General features: G+C 29.2%; 1 protein-coding gene across 1 annotated transcript; it reads left to right on the top strand.

The window, feature by feature from the left end:
- Positions 1 to 3,109: 3,109 nt before the first annotated feature.
- On the top strand, positions 3,110 to 15,005 carry LOC123008323 (poly [ADP-ribose] polymerase tankyrase). Its single transcript, XM_044404125.1, has 8 exons — positions 3,110 to 3,424; positions 3,476 to 4,004; positions 7,087 to 7,340; positions 7,393 to 7,857; positions 10,442 to 10,670; positions 10,723 to 11,108; positions 11,162 to 11,394; positions 14,205 to 15,005. The coding sequence occupies exons 1-8, from the start codon at positions 3,235 to 3,237 to the stop codon at positions 14,979 to 14,981; spliced, it is 3,063 nt and encodes a 1,020-aa protein (XP_044260060.1). The 5' UTR covers positions 3,110 to 3,234; the 3' UTR covers positions 14,982 to 15,005.
- Positions 15,006 to 17,833: the final 2,828 nt, after the last annotated feature.

Raw genomic sequence — 17,833 nt, 5'->3', positions numbered from 1 at the left:
TAATTTTGCATCGAAATTTTGCTCGTTTTTCAGATAGAAACGCACTTGGCCTAAAACATTTGAAGGGGTGAGTGGATTTTTTTGAAAACTGGTATTTTTTTTTAAAACAATTAACACAAATAACATTATTTTTACTTAATTCAATTACTTTCCGGCGTATTCTTGACAAAATTTTGTGAAATAATTGCGTTTTTTATTGAAAAATGTTTTAAAACTCTCTAAAAGAGCATAAATTATGTCGTTTTTTATTTAGTCTGGTATATGTATTAATTTTTGGTATGTTTTTTAGCAAAAATTAAAGAAAAAACCTTGTTTTAGGCTTAAAAACGCCACTTAATGTTTGAAAAAAAGCAAAAATAACATCATTTTTGAATTACTTATGTGATTTTCCGGCTCATTTTTGTCGAAGTTTTGTGCTTTTGATTGAAAAATCTGCTAAAACGTTTGGAAAAGCAACCAGATGATTTTTCGGCTCAAAAACATGCTTAAACTCTCCAAAGAAGCAAAAGTAATTTTAGTTTTGTGATAGTTTTTACTTCATTTTCAACAAAAATTTTCAAAACAATTGAGATTCTAACTAAAAAACGTCCTAAAACGGAAAAATGGTATTATTTAAAAAAAAAATTAGCACAACCTAAAAAAGGAAAAATAACACTATTTTTGAGTAAATTTAGCGATTTGTGACAAAATTTTGTAAATTTTTAATTGAAAAACGTTCTAAAACGCCTAAAAAAACATAAAAAAGGTTATTTTCAACCCAATTTGGTAATTTTTCAATATGTTTTAACAGAATCTTACAAAAAAACGTGATGTAAACAAGCAAAATTCATTATTTTTCACTTAATTTGGTGAAATTTTGCGAAATAACTGCGTTTTTTATTTAGCCTGTTATATGTATTAATTTTTGGTATGTTTTTTAGCAAAAATTAAAGAAAAAACCTTGTTTTAGACTTAAAAACGCAACTAAATGTTTCAAAAATGCAAAAATAACATCATTTTCGAATTAATTATGTGATTTTCCGGCTTATTTTTGTCGAAGTTTTGTCCTTTTGATTGAAAAATCTGCTAAAACGTTTGGAAAAGCAACTAGATGATTTTTCAGCTCAAACACATGCTTAAATTCTCCAAAGGATCAAAAATAATTTTAATCTCGTGATAGTTTATTCATTTTTTACCTCATTTTCGATGAAAATTTTCAAAACAATTGCGATTCTGACTAAAAAACGTCCTAAAACGGAAAAAAGTATTATTTTTGAACACATTTTTTAACACAAAAGTAAAAATAACACCATTTTTGAGTAAATTTAGCGATTTGTAACGAAAAAATTTTGTAAATTTTTAATTGGAAAACGTGCTAAAACGCCCAAAAAATCATAAAAAAAAAGATAATTTTCAACCCAATTTGGTAATTTTTCAATATGTTTTAACAGAATCTTACAAAAAAACGTGATGCAAACAAGCAAAATTCATTATTTTTCACTTAATTTGGTGACTTTTTGGTATATTTTTGTCTAAATATTTCGAGATAATTCCGTCTCTTGTTGAAAAATATGGTGTTAATATGGAGAACCGTTTTCGAAAAGTCGATGGACTAGCTTCAAAATTACACCTAGTAAACAAGAAAAAAAATCTTTTAAATGAGAATGTTAATTTTCGGGACAGCATAAAGTGGACTTTTTTATATTGTGTCATTGGAATTTCATTTATTAATGTTTTGTTAAACTTGAAATATTTTTATAAAGCAATAGTTATCACAAAGTTTATATTAGAAAATAAAGCTTGTTTTTTGGTACATAACACTTTTATCAATTTTTTAATAATATAAACTAATGCATTATCGTGAATAAAGGGGTCATGTATATTTGATCGTTAAAAAAACTATAAAAAACATAATTATCTAAATTTTCTTATAACAAGGAAACAATATTCACATAGGCCTTTATATCATGTGATTTTGTTTACCAAAAACAAATTGGAAAAAAAGTATAACTCCCACTCACCCCTTCATTTATTTTTCTAGTCTTCTAGTGAAACAAACGACTGACCATTCGAAAGAAAACAAAAAACAAGGCTGCTTTCTTCATTTCTGTCAAACTGTATGGCTGTTGTTCTCTGTTGTGCCAATATTGGAATGTTCTAGATAAATAATTTTTATTACACTGCAACTGTGATCTTTTTTCTATTGTTTATGATGATCTATGTGCCAAAATTGTAACACTGTTTGTGACCTGACAGTATATATTTATCTGTAAAATGTATTATAAATCTATCTTTGTAAAAACTTGAATGTTTCTGTGATACTTGTATGTAACATACACATAATATACAATCAGAATTATTGATATTAAGTGTAGATAAATTGTCTTTATTTACAACTCTACTGTTAATGTTATATGAATGTAATAAATAACTGTATAACTTCAACCACTCTTTGTGTACTTATTTCCCGGACACACTATATAAAACAACACTGTGGCAATCTCTACCGACAATAGCCCAGATGTATCAGACCTTGATTAAAACTCAATTAAATATAATTTACAACACTATTTTATTACTAAATTAATACAAAAAAATTGTTTAAAATTTCGGTGGCCGCCATCTTTTTTGTTAACCCGGAATTTCTCCCAGTGCCTCCACTTCCAATTTCTTTCTATTTCTGTGGCAATAATTATCAATATTTGACAATAATTAACAAAAGTTTTATAATAGTCAATTATTAAATTATTAAAAAAAAATTGTTTCGGTTTGACTAAAATTCGAACGCATTTGACTTCGAGTTACATAATAATAAAATTGAAATAAAAAAAGGGGCTTATCTAGTTTTATCTAGGTTTTGTATTGTGGCATAAACCAGTTTTTGTAATTAATTATTTTTATAGTAACAATAATTATTTATTGAGTTGTTTTCGGTTTGACGAAAATTCGGCCCCGGTCGTCATTTTTTAGCTACTCAAATAGAATTTAAAAAAATTGTAGCCCATTTAGTTTTATCTAGTTTTTGTGTTATTGCAAGAGCCCAGTTCGTGTAAATGCAATGATGCAAGTTTGCGATATAATTTTTTATTTCGGTTTGATGTTCCTTCGGCCGCAGCTGCCATCTTGTGAATTTTGACAGTTGTTGACGCCAGATTTCACTTCTAGTTTGTTTTCATTCATTTCGCACTAAAAATCAATATTTTCGTCATCGGAAATGTGAAATGAGTGGTTTGTGTAGCTGATTCGGGCTTTGGAATGGCGACGCGTCGTCCCCCAAGTTCGGCCCCCATGGAGTCCGTCCCCAATTCCTCGGACCCTCTTCGTGAGCTGTTCGAGGCTTGCAAAGTTGGCGATATTTCCCGAGTCCGCAAACTGGTAACCCCCCAAACTGTGAACGCGCGAGACACCGCTGGCCGCAAATCCACTCCTCTACATTTCGCAGCTGGTGGGGCCCCAAAACCGACTTGACTTCTTTTACTTGTCTTTTACGTTTCAGGGTATGGCCGGAGAGACGTGGTGGAGTTTTTGCTATCAGCGGGGGCTTCCATCCAGGCGCGCGACGACGGGGGCCTTCACCCCTTGCACAACGCTTGCTCCTTCGGACACGCCGATGTGGTGAGACTGCTCCTGGAAGCGGGGGCTAACCCCAACACGCGCGATAATTGGAATTATACACCGCTGCATGAGGCTGCAATTAAGGGAAAAGTCGACGTTTGTATTGCGCTTCTCCAGCATGGGGCGGAGCCCGACATTACGAATTCGGAAGGAAAGACTCCTCTAGATGTCGCTGATAATTCAACAAGGGCTGTGCTTACGGGAGAGTACCGGAAGGATGAGCTTCTGGAGGCTGCACGTTGTGGCGCTGAAGACAAGCTTTTAGCACTTTTGACCCCCCTTAATGTTAATTGTCACGCTAGCGATGGACGACGGTCCACGCCATTGCATCTAGCAGCTGGGTATAATAGGAGTCGTGTCGTGCAACTACTCCTACAACATGGGGCTGATGTGCACGCCAAAGATAAAGGGTAAGTGGATTTATTGGAAATTACACGCTAGCGTGGATGGTGTTTATATCAGCCAGTGGGCTATTGCACGTTAACGTGTACTGATAGTCTCTTATTTTTATTCAAAACTAAGTTGTTTGACAACATACAGGGTGAATCAGTGATGATTTTATTTATCTGTATTATTTTTGAATGTAAAGTCAGCATTTGCTGTGACAAAATAAAAATAAGCCGAAAAAACACCAAATTATGTCAAAATTGGTAGATTTTCCTTTTTCAATCGTTTTTGAGCTAAAAATCCACTTTTTCGCAAAATTTTGTTAAACCAAGCTAAAAAAATTACGTTTTTTCGTCGTTTTTTTGGCCATTTTTTAGTAAAAACGCAATTATTTAACGAAACTTTATCAAGAATAAGACGAAAAATGAACAAAAAATTAGGTCAAAACTCTTTTTTTGAGAGTTTTGAAACGTTTATAAACTTAATTGGGTCAGAAAATCACCAAATTGAATCGAAAGTAACATAATTTTTGTCTTTTTCAAGCCTTTTTGGCACATTGTGAGTCAGAAAAACAATTATGTAGCGCAATTTTTTCAAAAATAAACCGAAAACCTTGCTNAACAAATTCAAGCATATTTTTGAGCGAAAAATCCAATTCCTTGCAAGATTTCGCTAAATCAGGCCGAAAATCACTAAAATGGGTCGAAAAATAACATTATTTTTGTTTTTTTTTGAGTGTTTTTCAACCTGAAATCTTTAAATTTGGTCAAAAATAATTTCTTTTTTGTCTGTTTTTTTGTGGGTTTCAGCACAAATTTTAAGTTTAGCACTCTAATCAGCCAGAAAATAAGTAAAAATTTGTTCGAAAATTGTTTAATTTTTGTCTTTTTTGAGCGTTTTCGCATATTTGTGAGCTAAAAATTTTATTTTGCACCGAGAAATTGTACGTTTTTCAATCAAAAACGCAATTATTTCATTATTTCATGAAATTTTGTTAAAATAAGCCAAAAAATCGCTAAATGTAGTGTATTTTCGCATTTTTCGAGAAACGCAATTATTTTGCGATATTCTAAAAAACAAGCCAAAAAATTACTAAATTAGATATTTTTTGAGAATTTTGAGGTACATTTTTAAGCGTGAAACTCAGTTTTTTTTGCGAAATTTTGGGAAAAATTCAAATTGAGTCGAGAATTATATTTATTTAAGCCTTTTCCCAGAAATTTTGTCATAAATTTGATCGAATATTGTCAGTTTGGTCTTTTTTGAGCGTTTTTGCATATATTTGAGACAAAAATTTAATTTTGCAGCAAGATATTGCACGTTTTTTAGTTAGAAACGCAATTATTTCATGAAATTTTGTCACAAAAAAGCCAAAAAAATTGCTAAATTTAGAGTTTTATCACAGTATGAGTTAGAAACACAATTATATAGCGCATTTTTTTCAAAAGTTGCTTTTTTTTTGGGCCTTTTAGTGCATTTTTGAGTCATGCCAAATTACCTAAAAATAAACCAAAAAAGTAACAAATTCAAGCAATGAGAATTTTAGCATAATTTTAAGTTTAAAACTAATTTTTTTACGAGATTTTTTGTTGTTTGAGTTAATTCTTCAATTAGAAACGCATTTATTTTGCAATATTCTAAAAAATGAGGCGAAAAATTACTAAATTAGCTTAAAAATGGTATAATTCTTGTCTTTTTGATAGTTTAGAAGCACGTTTTTAAGCTTGAAACTTAAGTTAAGTTTTTTTGCGAGATTTCGCGAAAAATCAGAATCAAAAATTATATTTATTTAAGCCTTTTTTGAAAGTTTTAGTCTGTTGTGCAGTAAGAAACAATTATTTTGCAAAAATTTGTGGCAAATCAGCCAGAAAATAAGTAATTTGATCGAAAATTGTGTAAGTTTGTTTTTTTTTAGCGTTTTTGCATATTTTCGAGTCAAAACTTAATTTTGCAGCGAGATATTGCTTTTTTCAGTCAAAAACGCAATTATTTTATTATTTCATGAAATTTTATCAAAAATAAGCAAAAAAATCACTAAAAGTGTTATTTTCGCTTTTTTGAGAAACGCAATTATTTCGCGATATTCTAAAAAACAATCTAAGAAATTACTAAGTTAGGTCTTTTTTGAGAATTTAGAGGTACATTTTTAAGCTTGAAACTCAGTTTTTTTTGTGAAATTTTGGGAAAAATTCAAATTGAGTCAAAACTTATATTTTTCGAGAAATTTTGTCACAAATTTGATCGAATATTGTGTCAGTTTGGTCTTTTTTGAGCGTTTTGGTATATTTTTAAGCCAAAAATTTAATTTTGCAGCAAGATATGCACGTTTTTCAGTCAGAAGCGCAATTATTTTATGAAATTTTGTCAAAAATAAGCCAAAAAATCGCAAAAAGTTGCAAATGGTGTTATTTTTATTTTTTCTAAACGTTTAAACCAAAACTAGGGAAAAGACCGTATCGAAAATCATTAATTGGGTCGAAAATTACATTATTTAGTGTCCAAAAATAATAATTAGACAACGTCACAACCCAGAATTTGAAAATAAAAGATGAATTTAAAGCGTTTTTTAGGCAAATAAGAAAGTGGAAAAAAATAGGTATGTTGTCATTTGGAAAAACATAAAACTTTACATTTTAAAATAATTTTTAGTCAATATTTCGTCAAATTTTTTCTGTTTTGTGCTTTTTAAAGAAAAAGGAAAAATCTTATACACAATTTTAACTGTTTTGTCGATATTTTAATGTGTTATCAATTTACATAATATTTATAGTTTTCAATAGTTGCTATCTTCAACCATATACAATTGACATAAATGATGAAAAATCATTTTATAAAAAACTCATGTAGTAATTTTCTTATAAGCCCTGATGATGAAATAATAAAATTTCGAAACGTCGTCTATTTAAGGAAAAGTTTTTTATTTGTGATCCACTATATAAAAGGAAAAATCTTGTAATTTGGGGAAATCGACTTCTAATATTAATGATTCACCTCTAATTATTAAAAATTAAGGAAAAAATTTCACTTTTTAATTAAGACACAGCAATGAAACAATTCAGTCGAAAGTTTTTGCATAATAGTTGATGTTAGCGCTTTCTTTTCCAGTGGACTCGTCCCTCTACACAACGCGTGTTCATATGGCCATTTCGAAGTAACCGAAATGCTAATCAAACATGGTGCTAACGTCAACGCTAACGATCTTTGGGCTTTTACTCCCTTACACGAAGCAGCTTCAAAATCCCGTCTTGAAGTTTGTTCGTTACTCTTGAGCGAAGGTGCAGATCCAACTCAACTTAATTGTCATTCAAAATCGGCGATAGATGTTGCACCGACTCGAGAATTACAAGAACGACTATCTTGTCAGTTTTTCTCTTTATTTAAAAAAAAAAAAATGTAACGTTTTTATTACAGGTGAGTATCGAGGACATCAATTATTAGATGCATGTAAACAAGCCGACACCACCAAACTAAAAAAGTTCCTCACATCCGAAGTAGTGAATTTTAAACATCCGTATACGGGCGATACGGCGTTACATATAGCGGTGAATTCACCCTATCCTAAACGTAAACAAATCATCGAGTTGTTGATACGTAAAGGAATTCATTTGAATGAGAAAAATAAAGATTTTTTAACACCGCTTCATCTTGCTGCTGATAATTCGCATCTAGATCTTATGGAAGTGCTATTGAGACATGGTGCTAAAGTTAATGCTTTGGATGGATTGGGACAAACGGCGTTACATAGATGTACCAAAGATGATAACGTTCAAGCTTGTAGACTTTTACTTTCGTACAACGTCGATCCGTCAATTGTCTCGTTACAGGGATATACAGCGGCGCAATTAGCCGGCGAAAATGCCCAAAAACTATTCCAAGGTATTGTTTTTATCATTAGATTGGCAACATTGTTTTTGCAACAACTGACAACATTGAATTTTCCAAAAACTCGAATTCACTAAATGGAAAATATTCAAACATTGCCCCACCATATGAATTATTGATATAATATAATGCATACATCGTGATTTCTTTTTTTTTTTTATAATTACGAAATTAGTGTTTCAGCATGTGTTTGAGCTAAAATCTCGTTTTTTTTGGCTAAATTTTGCTAAACCGGAACGGGAAATCACCAAATTTGGTCGAAAATGATATTATTTTTAATTTTTGCAAGAAATTTAGTCTGTTGTGTGTAATCAAAAACACAATTATTTTGCGAAATTATATGAAAATTTTATGAMCAAATTTTTTTTTCAGTTGCACGTTTTTCAGTTACAAACTCGAATTATTTACCGAACAATTACCAAAATGTGATGTTATTACATAACGAAATATAATAAGCCAAAAAAAAAACACAATTTGGTCGAAAATTGTGTAAGTTTTGCTTTTCATTTCTCAAAAACGCTATTATTTCACGAAATTTTGTCAAAAATAATCCAAAAATCACTAAACATTGTTGAAGATGTTTTTGTCTTTTTCTAGCATTTTAGTATGTTTCTTATCATTTTTTTTTTGAATTACACGTTTTTCAGTCAAAACGTAATTATGTTACGAAATTTTGTCTTAAATAGGCTAAAAGTCACTAAATTTGGTTGATAATAATGGTGTTTTACTTACTTTTTTCGAGTGTTTTTGAAGCAAAAATTGATTTTTTTTCAGTTGCACGTTTTTCAGAAACACAATTATTCACAGAAAATTACCAAATTTTAGTGTTATTTTTATCTTTTTTAAACACTTAAACTAAAACTCACTAAAAACTCGAGAAATTTTCAAGACCGCACCCAAAAATCACTAAGTTTTAATTTTGCAATAAGTTATTGCACCGTTTTCAGTTAGAAACGCAATTATTTTATGAAATTTTGTCGAAAACATGTCAAAAAATTACGAAACTTTCTTGAAAATGCCTTGTTTGAGTTAAAATCTTTTTTCCGCTAAATTTTGCTAAACTGGAACGAGAAATCACCAAATTGGGTCGAAAATGATACTATTTTTGGTTTTTGCAAGATTTCTTTAAATCATGCTGAAAATTTGCGTTTTTCGACTCGAAATCTCTAAATTGGGTCAAAATAGTTTTTTTTTTGTCTGTTTTAGCACAATTTTAAATTCGACACTCAATTTTTTTTGCGAGATTTTGCTAAACCAGGCCAAAAAATCAACAAATTGGGTCGAAAATAATACTATTTTTGTTTTTTCGAGCGTTTGAGTTAATTTTTTATTAAGGAACGCAATTATTTTATATTGTTCTAAAAAAAAATAAGCCAAAAAATCACTTAAGTTTTTGAGCAAAAAAATTTTTTTTTCAGTCACAAACTCGAATTATTTACCGAAAAAAATTACCAAATTGTGATGTTAACGTTATGTTAATATAACGAAATATAATAAGCCCAAAAATCACATAATTTGGTCGAAAATTGTGTAATTTTTTGCCTTTCATTTCTCAAACACGCAATTATTTTACGAAATTTTGTCATAAATAAGCTAAATTCGGTTGAAAATTGTGTTGTTTTTGCATTTTTCTAGCGTTTTAGTGTGTTTTTTTTATCAAAATTTTTATAATTGCATGTTTTTTTAGTCAAAATCGCACTTTTTTATTACGAAATTTTGTCAAAAACACGCAAAAAATCACTAAATTTGGTTGGAAATGATGTTTTTTTTTACTCTTTTCTAGTACGTTTTTGAGCAAAAAATTGTTTTTTTGTACATTTTTCAGAAACTCAATTATTTATTGAAAAATTACCAAATTGTAATGTAATTTTTGTCTTTTTTAAACGCTTAAAGTAAAACCAGCTATAAATTCGAAAAATTTTACATGACCGCACCCAAAAATCACTAAATTTTAATTTTGCAATGAGTTATTGCACCGTTTCCAATTAGAAATACGAAATTTTGTCAAAAATATGTCGAAAAATCACGAAATTATACTGAAAATGCCTTTTTTGAGCGTTTTAGCACGTATTTGAGGTAAAAACTTTTTTTTCTACAAAATTTTGCTAAACCGGAAAATTGTTTTTTTAGTTTGTTGTGTAATCAAAAGCTCAATTATTTTGTGAAATTTTATGAGAAATAAACCAAAAAAATCACATAATTTGGTCGTAAATCAAATAAAATTTGAATTTTAGTGCATTTTAGTATGCTTTTGAGCATAAACATCAATTGTAATTTTTTCATGTGAAAAATTGTGTAATAGACAGACATAAAAAATGTCAAATGTCAAAATTTTTGACAGAATTTTTTCCATTTTCCCGGTATCTCATTTTTCTTGGAATTTTTCTCTGGGGCGCTAATTCTGACACACCCCATATAATATTTCTCATTGACATTGCCCCACCATATGAATTATTCATATCGAACTTTTTTATACTTTTTTTATTTGTTTTTGTCAAAATTTTATTCTCGATTGTCATTCAGTGTTGCCAACACTCTTCTTGTCATTGTTACCAACTTAATATTTTTTTTTGCAAAGACCCTCCAGCCGTGAATGGTGACGTAGAATGCCAAGTATTGGAGGCAGCGAAATCCGGTGACCTCGAACAAGTCCAAAGACTCCTCGAAACATACCCCAATACTGTCAATTGTCGCGATTTAGACGGCCGTCATTCGACTCCCCTCCATTTCGCATCCGGTTATAACCGAGTTGCTGTGGTTGAGTACCTCCTCCAACAAGGTGCCGACGTACATGCAAAAGATAAAGGGTTGAAACTCAAAATTTCACTCAATTTTAACACTGAAACGTTGTTTTTTCAGCGGTTTAGTACCATTACATAACGCTTGCTCCTACGGTCACTACGAAGTGACTGAATTGTTAGTAAAACATGGAGCTAACGTAAACGTTGCCGATTTGTGGAAATTTACACCGTTGCATGAAGCTTCAGCGAAAGGTAAATACGAAATTGTGAAGTTATTGTTGAAACATGGCGCTGATCCAACGAAAAAAAACCGAGATGGGGCAACAGCGCTTGATTTGGTGCGTGAGGGGGATCAAGACGTCGCTGATTTGTTGAGAGGGAATGCAGCGTTATTGGATGCAGCCAAAAAGGGGAATTTGGCGAGGATTCAGCGGTTAATAACCCCTGAAAATATCAACTGTCGTGATGTACAAGGGAGGAATTCGACTCCGTTACATTTGGCCGGTTGGTTACACCACCATTTCAGGGGTTTGTAACTTGATTGTGGTTTTTTTCAGCGGGTTATAACAATGTGGAAGTGGCTGAATATCTCCTGGAACATGGTGCTGATGTTAATGCCCAAGATAAGGGTGGTTTAATACCGTTACATAATGCTTCGAGTTATGGACATTTAGATATTGCTGCTTTGTTGATTAAATATAATACTGTGGTGAATGCTACCGATAAGTGGGGTTTTACACCGTTACATGAAGCGGCCCAAAAAGGCAGGACCCAATTGTGTGCCCTTCTTGTAAGTATTCCACGTGAATTTAGTGCAGTTAGTAGGACAAAATGTCAAAAACGACAAGTATCTTAAAATTTACTTGGCTGTTTCTTGCGATATTTTCAATCAAATTTTAAATCAAAAAATTGAGACATTTAGAATTTATGCCAACGGAACACATTTTTTGAAAAAAAAAATATTTCAGTTTTTTTTTTTATTCGAATTTGATATAAATATCCATATTATTTTAAAAATCGTCTACAAAAAATATTACTAACGAAATGCGAATGTTTATTTTATTTTGGTATTTAGACTGACATTTAGGCCACATTTAATATTTTTCCACTATTTTCAACGTTTTGTCGAACTCGTAGAGATTTTTTAGGATTTTATTCGTTATTTTCATTCTTACTTTTGTAAAATAATGATCCAATTTCACTTCAACTAAAGTTTAGAGGAAAACGTTACTCAAAATTTTTGAAAATATTTTGTCACTTTTAATTATTTTTGTTTATTTTTGGTGATTTTTTAATTTATTTTTAAGTCTAATGTTGACGCTTTATTTGAGCTTTTAGCTGAAATTTTAGTTTATGCTAGAAATGCATCTAAAAATTTGCATTTTTGTTATTTTTGATAACAAAATTACAATCCGTGATAAATTTTATATTAAGATTTTATTTGGTTTAATTTTTTAACAACAAAAAAAACTAACAAAAAAAAGTTTATTTGAAACAATATCTCTGAAACTAAAATTTTATTGAGCTTTTTACTCTCTCGATTACCCATTTTTAGTTTTTGGCATTATAGGAAAAAAAATTGCTGAATTTTTTATTGATTTTAGAAAAAAAAAACATTTTGAAGTTTTATTTTTGGTGATTTTAATTCATTTTTAAGTCTAATCTTGACGTCTTATTTGGGCCACCCTGTCAATTATTTGATATAAAAATCAGCTTTTTGACTTTAGTTTATCCTAGAAATGCATCTAAAAATTTGCATTTTTGTTATTTTCGACGTTTTTTCCGATATTTCGAAACCAATTTTTAATAACAAAATCGCAATCCGGGATATATTTAAATCAGGATTTTATTTGACTTAATTTTTTAAACAGAAAACTAACAAAAAAAAGTTTATTTAAAACAATATCTCTGAAACTAAAATTTTATTGATTTTTTCATTCTCTCGATTGCCTATTTTTCGTTTTTGGCATTTTTTAATGGTAAAAATGTTGTATTTGGTTTTGTAAAGGACAAAACGATAAATTTAAAATTAATACATTATTCTAAAAAATTATAGGAAAAAAATTGCTGAATTTTTTAGTGATTTTTGAAAAAAAAAACATTTAAAAGTTCTATTTTTGTTGATTTTAATTCATTTTTAAGCCTAATCTTGACGCCTTATTTGGGCCACTTTGTCAATTATTTGATAAAAAAAATCAGCTTTTTGACTTTAGTTTTTTTGGTATTTTTGGTATTTTCGACGTTTTTTTTTTGATATCAAAATTGCAATTCGTGATAAATTTTATATCAGAATTTTATTTGGCTTAATTTTTTTAAACAATAAACTAACAAAAGAAGTTCATTTAAAACAATATCTCTGAAACTAAAATTTTATTGAGCTTTTCACTCTCTCGATTGCCCATTTTTAGTTTTTGGCAATTTTTAATGGTAAATTTTGTAAAGACAAAATGATGAATTTTAAATTAATACAATATTTCAAAAAATGATAGGAACAAAAAATTTGCTAAATTTTTTAGTGATTTTTGAAAAAAAAAACATTTTAAAACTTCAAGTTTCTAGTTTTTAGGTGTTTTTACAGCTTAATAAAAACATTTTGTTTTCAGCTTTTTTACAGTTTTGTATTAGTTATTGGCTAAAGTTTAATCAAAAAACAAAAACATTTTTTTGTACTTAACAATACTGCTTAATTTTTGAAAAAAAATCAGTGTTTTTGTTTTTTTAAATTTGTAAAAAAAATTGAAGAAACTACTGATTAAATTTTGAAATGAAAATCAAAAATATTTTTTTGAAATTCGAATTTTTTTTATTTTTTCAATTTAATCAGATACACATGTATTTATTTTTTATTGCCATATGTCAATTTAAATAGCGAATTAAAATATTTAAACAGACTTTAAAGGGTAGGCACGAAAAACGGAACATCAAAAAAATTATACAAAATTCGCGTTTTGATGAATTTCCCGTTATCGAAAAATCAAACATTTGTGTTCAGTAAATTTTCCAATAAAACGGTTTTTAATTTTTTTTAATTGTAAAATTTTCTCGAAGAAAAAATAATCGAAAACCACCAAATTGGTTAAAATAGTGACAACTTATTTTTGTTTTCTTTTTAATGCTTTTTCAGCTAGAAACACAATTATTTTGCAAAATTTTGTCAAACACAAGCCACAAATTCAACAAAATAGTCCAAAAAACGGCGTTTTTTGTCTTTTCGAGAGATAAAAACACAAAGAAATATTGCATTTAAGTACGCTAAAAAGTTACAAATCGAAATTGATTAGAAATTTAGCTTTACTTAGTTTTATTTTACAAAATCTTGTTCAAATACGCCTAAAAACCACACAAAATTGATTTTTATGTTATTTTCTCAAAAAAATTATACAAAATTCGCGTTTTGATGAATTTCCCGTTATCGAAAAATCAAACATTTGTGTTCAGTAAATTTTCCATTAAAACGGTTTTTAATTTTTTTTTTTATCAAAGAAAGTGCTATATTGGTGAGTTTTCAAATAGTATTTTATGTAAAAAAACTTCTCTAATTTTAAATAATGGTTTGTTAAACAGAAACAAACTAAAACCTTAATCTTGTTGGTATTACAGTTAGCTCACGGTGCTGACCCCTTTTTGAAAAACCAAGAAGGTCAAACCCCAATGGATTTATCAAGTGCAGAAGACGTCCGTTGTCTCCTCCAAGACGCAATGGCTTCGCAACAAGGTGTCCCCACAGCGCCCCCATCACGCCCCCTTTCCGTCGTTTCTTCCAAATCACCAAGTCCATCTCTCACTTCTTGTGTTAACAACACTGAAACTGTTTTAATGCCTTCGGGGGCTTCAATTCAATTAACAATTCCAATAGGTAGTAGATCAAGTGTGGCAATAATTGAAGGTTGTTGCTCCTCATCGAAATTGGAAGGTGACGATCAAGAATTAATCGGAAATGTAACCAATATTTCAACGTTTCTTGCAAGTCTCAATTTGGAACAATTGATTGATATTTTTGAACGTGAACAAATCACGTTGGATATTTTAGCTGAAATGAATCACGAGGATTTGAAACAAATTGGAATTTCGGCGTATGGATTTAGACATAAGTTGATTAAAGGAATGGAAAGATTGATGTCGAGTTGTGAAGGATTGAGATTAATGCCTTCAAATCCGGGGACTTTGCTTATTGACCTTTTAGCAGACGATAAAGAGTTTATTACTGTTGAAGAGGAGATGCAGAATAGCATTCGGGAGCATAGGGATAATGGACATGCTGGGGGGGTTTTCAACCGATACAACATCGTTAGGGTAATTAAATGTTTTATTATTATGTTGGCAACAGTGATCGTTAAATTAAAAAAAAAAAACTCGAAAAACTACCAAATTGGTTAAAAATATTTTTTTTACAAATTTTTACTAGACGGGATCGAAAGTGACAATTTATTTTTGTCTTTTTTGAATACTTTTTCAGCTAGAAATACAATTATTTTGTTAAAAACAATCCAAAGATTCAACAAATGTTTAAGCATGTTTTCGAGATAAAAACAAAGAAAATTCTAAAAATTTCGTCGAAGTAGGCAAAAAAATTACAAAATTAAATCGAAATTAATATTATTTTTTGCTTGTTTCACTTGACTAACTTTGTTTTTCTCATTTATTTTGCAAAATCTTGTCCAAACCGGCTGAAAAATCACAAAAACACTTGATACTGATGTTATTTTGTTTATTTCGCTCGATTTAACTGGTTTTTGAGCAAAATAAAACAAAAATAAGCACGTTTTTATACTATAATCTGTTTTTTTTTGCGAGATTGGCTAAAACGAACTGAAAAATCAATAAATTAAGTCGAAAATCACATTAATTTTATATGTCTTGAACGTTTTAGCACGTTTTTTAGGCAGAAACACAATTATTTCGCGAAATTTTGATAAAAACAGGCCAAAAAACACAGAATTAGACCGAAAATGATATAATTTTTTTCTTTTTCGAAAAATTTTTAAGCTGATCTCTGTTTTTTCGCGAAAAAATTTCACGAAATTAAATTATGATATTTTTACCCAACTCTTAGGCTTTAACTTGATTAAGTCAAATTTTCTCGAAGAAAAAATCATCGAAAACCACTAAATTGGTTAAAATAGTGACAATTTATTTATTTATTATTTTTTTAAATACTTTTTCAGCTAGAAACACAATTATTTCGCAAAATTTTGTAAAAACAATCCTAAAAATCACAAAAAGATTGATTTTGGTGTTATTTTTTTGTTGGTTTTATTTGATTTTTGAGCAAAATAAGACAAAAATAAGCCGAGAAAACACAGAAGTTGGCCCAAAAAGGCACGTTTTTGTCCTAAAATCTCAGATTTTTCGGTAAATTTCGCTAAAACAAACTAAATAATGAAGAAATTAAATTTAAAATTACATTATTTTTATAAGTTTTGAATGTTTTAGCAAGTTTTTCAGCTTGAAATGCCATTATTTCGCAAAGTTTTGTTGAAAACAAGCCACAAAAACACAGAATTAAGCCGAAAATGATATAATTTTTTTCTTTTTCTAAAATTCAATCAGATTTTTAAGCTGAAAGCTCTGTTTTTTCGCGAGAGTTTGCCACAGCGTGTCAAAAATCACTAAATTGTTGAAAAAAGATTATATTATGAATGTAAATTGTTGAAAAAAGATTATATTATGATACTAACTCTTAGGCTTTTTAACTTGATTATTTCGTTAAATTTTCTCGCAGAAAAAAATTATCGAAAACCACCAAATTGGTTAAAATAGTGACAACTTATTTTTGTTTTTTTTTTAATGTTATTTCAGCTAGAAACACAATTATTTTGCAAAATTTTGTCATAAACAAGCCACAAATTCAACAAAATAGCTCAAAAAACATCGTTTTTTGTCTTTTTGAGAAATAAAAACACGAAAAATTTGAAATATTGCATTGAAGCAGGCTAAAAAATTACAAATCGAAATTAATATCATTTTTTAGCTTTACTTAGTTTTTGAACCAGAAGTTTATTTATTTTGCAAAATCTTGTCCAAATACGCCTAAAAACCACAAAAAAATTGATTTTGATGTTATTTTGTTTGTTTCATTTGATTTATCTTATTATTTATAATAAGACAAAAATAATAGCCGAAAAAAACATAAAAATATAAAACGTGCAAATATGCACGTTTTTGTAATAAAATCTCAGGTTTTTTGCTAAAACAAACTTAATAATCAAGAAATTAAGTCTAAAATTACATTATTTTTGTTTTTTCAAGCGTTTTAGCGCGTTTTTCAGTTAATTATTTCGCAAAATTTTGTTGAAAACAAGCCACAAAAACACAGAATTAAGTCGAAAATGATATAATTTTTTCCTTTTTCGAAAATTCAAGCAGATTTTTAAACTGAAAGCTCTGTTTTTTGCGATAGTTTATAGCGTATCAAAAATCACTAAATTGTTATAAAAAAAGATTATATTATGATATTTTTACCTAACTTTCAGGCTTTAACTTGATTATTTGGTCAAATTGGTCAAAAAAATAATCGAAAACTTCCAGATTGATTAAAAATAGTTCTATTTCGTTTTTACAAGATATTACTAAACAGAGTCGAAAATGACAACTTATTTTTGTTTTTTTTTTTCGAATGCTTTTTTAGCTAGAAACACAAATTTTGTCGCAAACAAACCACAAATTCAACAAAATAGTCCAAAAAACGGCGATTTTTGTCTTTTCGAGAGATAAAAACACAATATTGCATTGAAACGTACTAAAAAAAACTAAATTAAATCAAAATTTATATCATTTTTTTTTTCGCCCGACTTAATTCATTTTTGAACCAGAGGTTCATTTATTTTGCAAAATCTTTTCCAAACATACCTAAAAATCACAAAAAGATTGATTTTGGTGTTATTTTGTTGGTTTCATATGATTTTTGAGCAAAATAAGACAAAAATAAGTCGGGAGAACACAAAATTTGGAAGAAAATGCAGGTGTTTGTACTAAAATCTCAAGTTTTTCATTAGATTTCGCTAAAACAAACTAAATAATCAAGAAATTAAGTCTAAAATTACATTTTTCGAACGTTTTTCAGTGCAATTATTTCGCAAAATTTTGTCGAAAACAAGCCCAACAATCACAGAATTTAGGCCAATAGTCCGGTCAAATTAGTCATAAAAATAGTGGTCAAATAACGAAAATTCCGACAGAGCTAAATTTTGGTGGAGACCTTGGGTATACCATTAGAAATAAAGTGTCAA

Source organism: Tribolium madens, unplaced genomic scaffold (assembly GCF_015345945.1).
Source record: "Tribolium madens isolate multiple individuals breed KSU strain unplaced genomic scaffold, Tmad_KSU_1.1 Scaffold_3;HRSCAF=73;Tcas5.2_LG2, whole genome shotgun sequence".
NCBI lineage: Eukaryota > Metazoa > Arthropoda > Insecta > Coleoptera > Tenebrionidae > Tribolium > Tribolium madens.
Note: the sequence above shows the minus strand (reverse complement) of the source record. Positions and strands in the feature narration are given on the sequence as shown.

Bases quoted from the DNA above. Each gene is read 5' to 3' on its own strand.
- LOC123008323 (XM_044404125.1), top strand. From the start codon at position 3,235: ATGGCGACGCGTCGTCCCCCAAGTTCGGCCCCCATGGAGTCCGTCCCC. The intron at 4,005-7,086 runs GTAAGTGGATTT...TTTCTTTTCCAG, and splicing joins GTGCACGCCAAAGATAAAGG to TGGACTCGTCCCTCTACACA. The intron at 11,395-14,204 runs GTAAGTATTCCA...TTGGTATTACAG, and splicing joins CCCAATTGTGTGCCCTTCTT to TTAGCTCACGGTGCTGACCC.